General features: G+C 52.7%; 1 protein-coding gene across 1 annotated transcript in view; it reads right to left on the bottom strand.

Moving 5' to 3' along the window:
• Positions 1–51: 51 nt before the first annotated feature.
• Positions 52–950, bottom strand: part of LOC106817966 (pre-mRNA-splicing factor RBM22-like) — an 8,494-nt gene continuing 7,595 nt past the window's right edge. Inside the window, exon 8 of the mRNA XM_014822671.1 lies at positions 52–236. Within this exon, the coding sequence (XP_014678157.1) occupies positions 52–236 (185 nt within the window). The remainder of the gene's footprint in view (positions 237–950) is intronic.

Consider the following 950-nt stretch of genomic DNA (forward strand, 5'->3'; position numbering starts at 1 on the left):
GCGCCTCCCTTCTCCACGCTGCCCATGCGTGGTGGCGCCACCGTCCCGCGGCTACGATGACGACGCGCCTCCCTTCTCCACGCTGCCCATGCGTTGCGGGTCTTGCGACGGGTAGTGGATCGGCACAAACTGCTGCTGCTGCGGCACAACGTAACCGCCTGGCACCGGCGCCATCGACACGACGCCCCCTGGTGGCCGCGGGAGGTTCGGGTACCATGTTCCCGGCGGACGCAGACCTGCAAAAACGTCGAAACAAGCGTCAGCTCACCAGGTGGCAGCACGATGGGCTCGGCGTTCGGTTTTGCCCGCATTGCCGCCGGAACTTTTCTCGCGGCTGGGAATATTCTAGACCCCTTCTATACGGCGGCGTAGGGTGGATATAATGCTGCCCGACCTCCACAAGCAAAACTATAACTATAATATAACTATAACTGGAATTGTTACTCTAACCAGGGTGCAAAATTAACGGGAGTCCGGAGTCAAATACTCCCCGATTTACTGTCGGACTCCCTGATTTGACATATGCAGGAGTCCGTGTGATTCCCTGAAAATTCTGCGATACCGACTGGTTCGTTCCGGAGCACGGCCTCGCAGAATTACCGTATTTTTTCAGCTAATGTCCCAAGAAAATTTGGCAGACGTGCAACTGCATGAATCTTAAAAATAAGCACATGCGTTATTGTTAATATCTTTAATTTTGAACCTCAGACTGCGGACTCCCTCATTTTCCTGCGGATTCCCTCTTTTTGGACTCCCGTGTTCAAAAGTTCATTTCTACCCCTGCTAACTGTAACTGTTACTCTAACTGTAACTGTAACGCTGCTGCTACCCCAAAAAATACTACTGCTACTGCTGCTACTGCTGATGCTGCTACTGCAACTGCTACTGCTACTGCTGCTGCTGCATCTGCAGAAGCTGCTGCTACTGCTACTGCTACTGCTACTGCTACT

Source organism: Priapulus caudatus, unplaced genomic scaffold, assembly GCF_000485595.1.
Source record: "Priapulus caudatus unplaced genomic scaffold, Priapulus_caudatus-5.0.1 Scaffold1955, whole genome shotgun sequence".
NCBI lineage: Eukaryota > Metazoa > Priapulida > Priapulimorpha > Priapulimorphida > Priapulidae > Priapulus > Priapulus caudatus.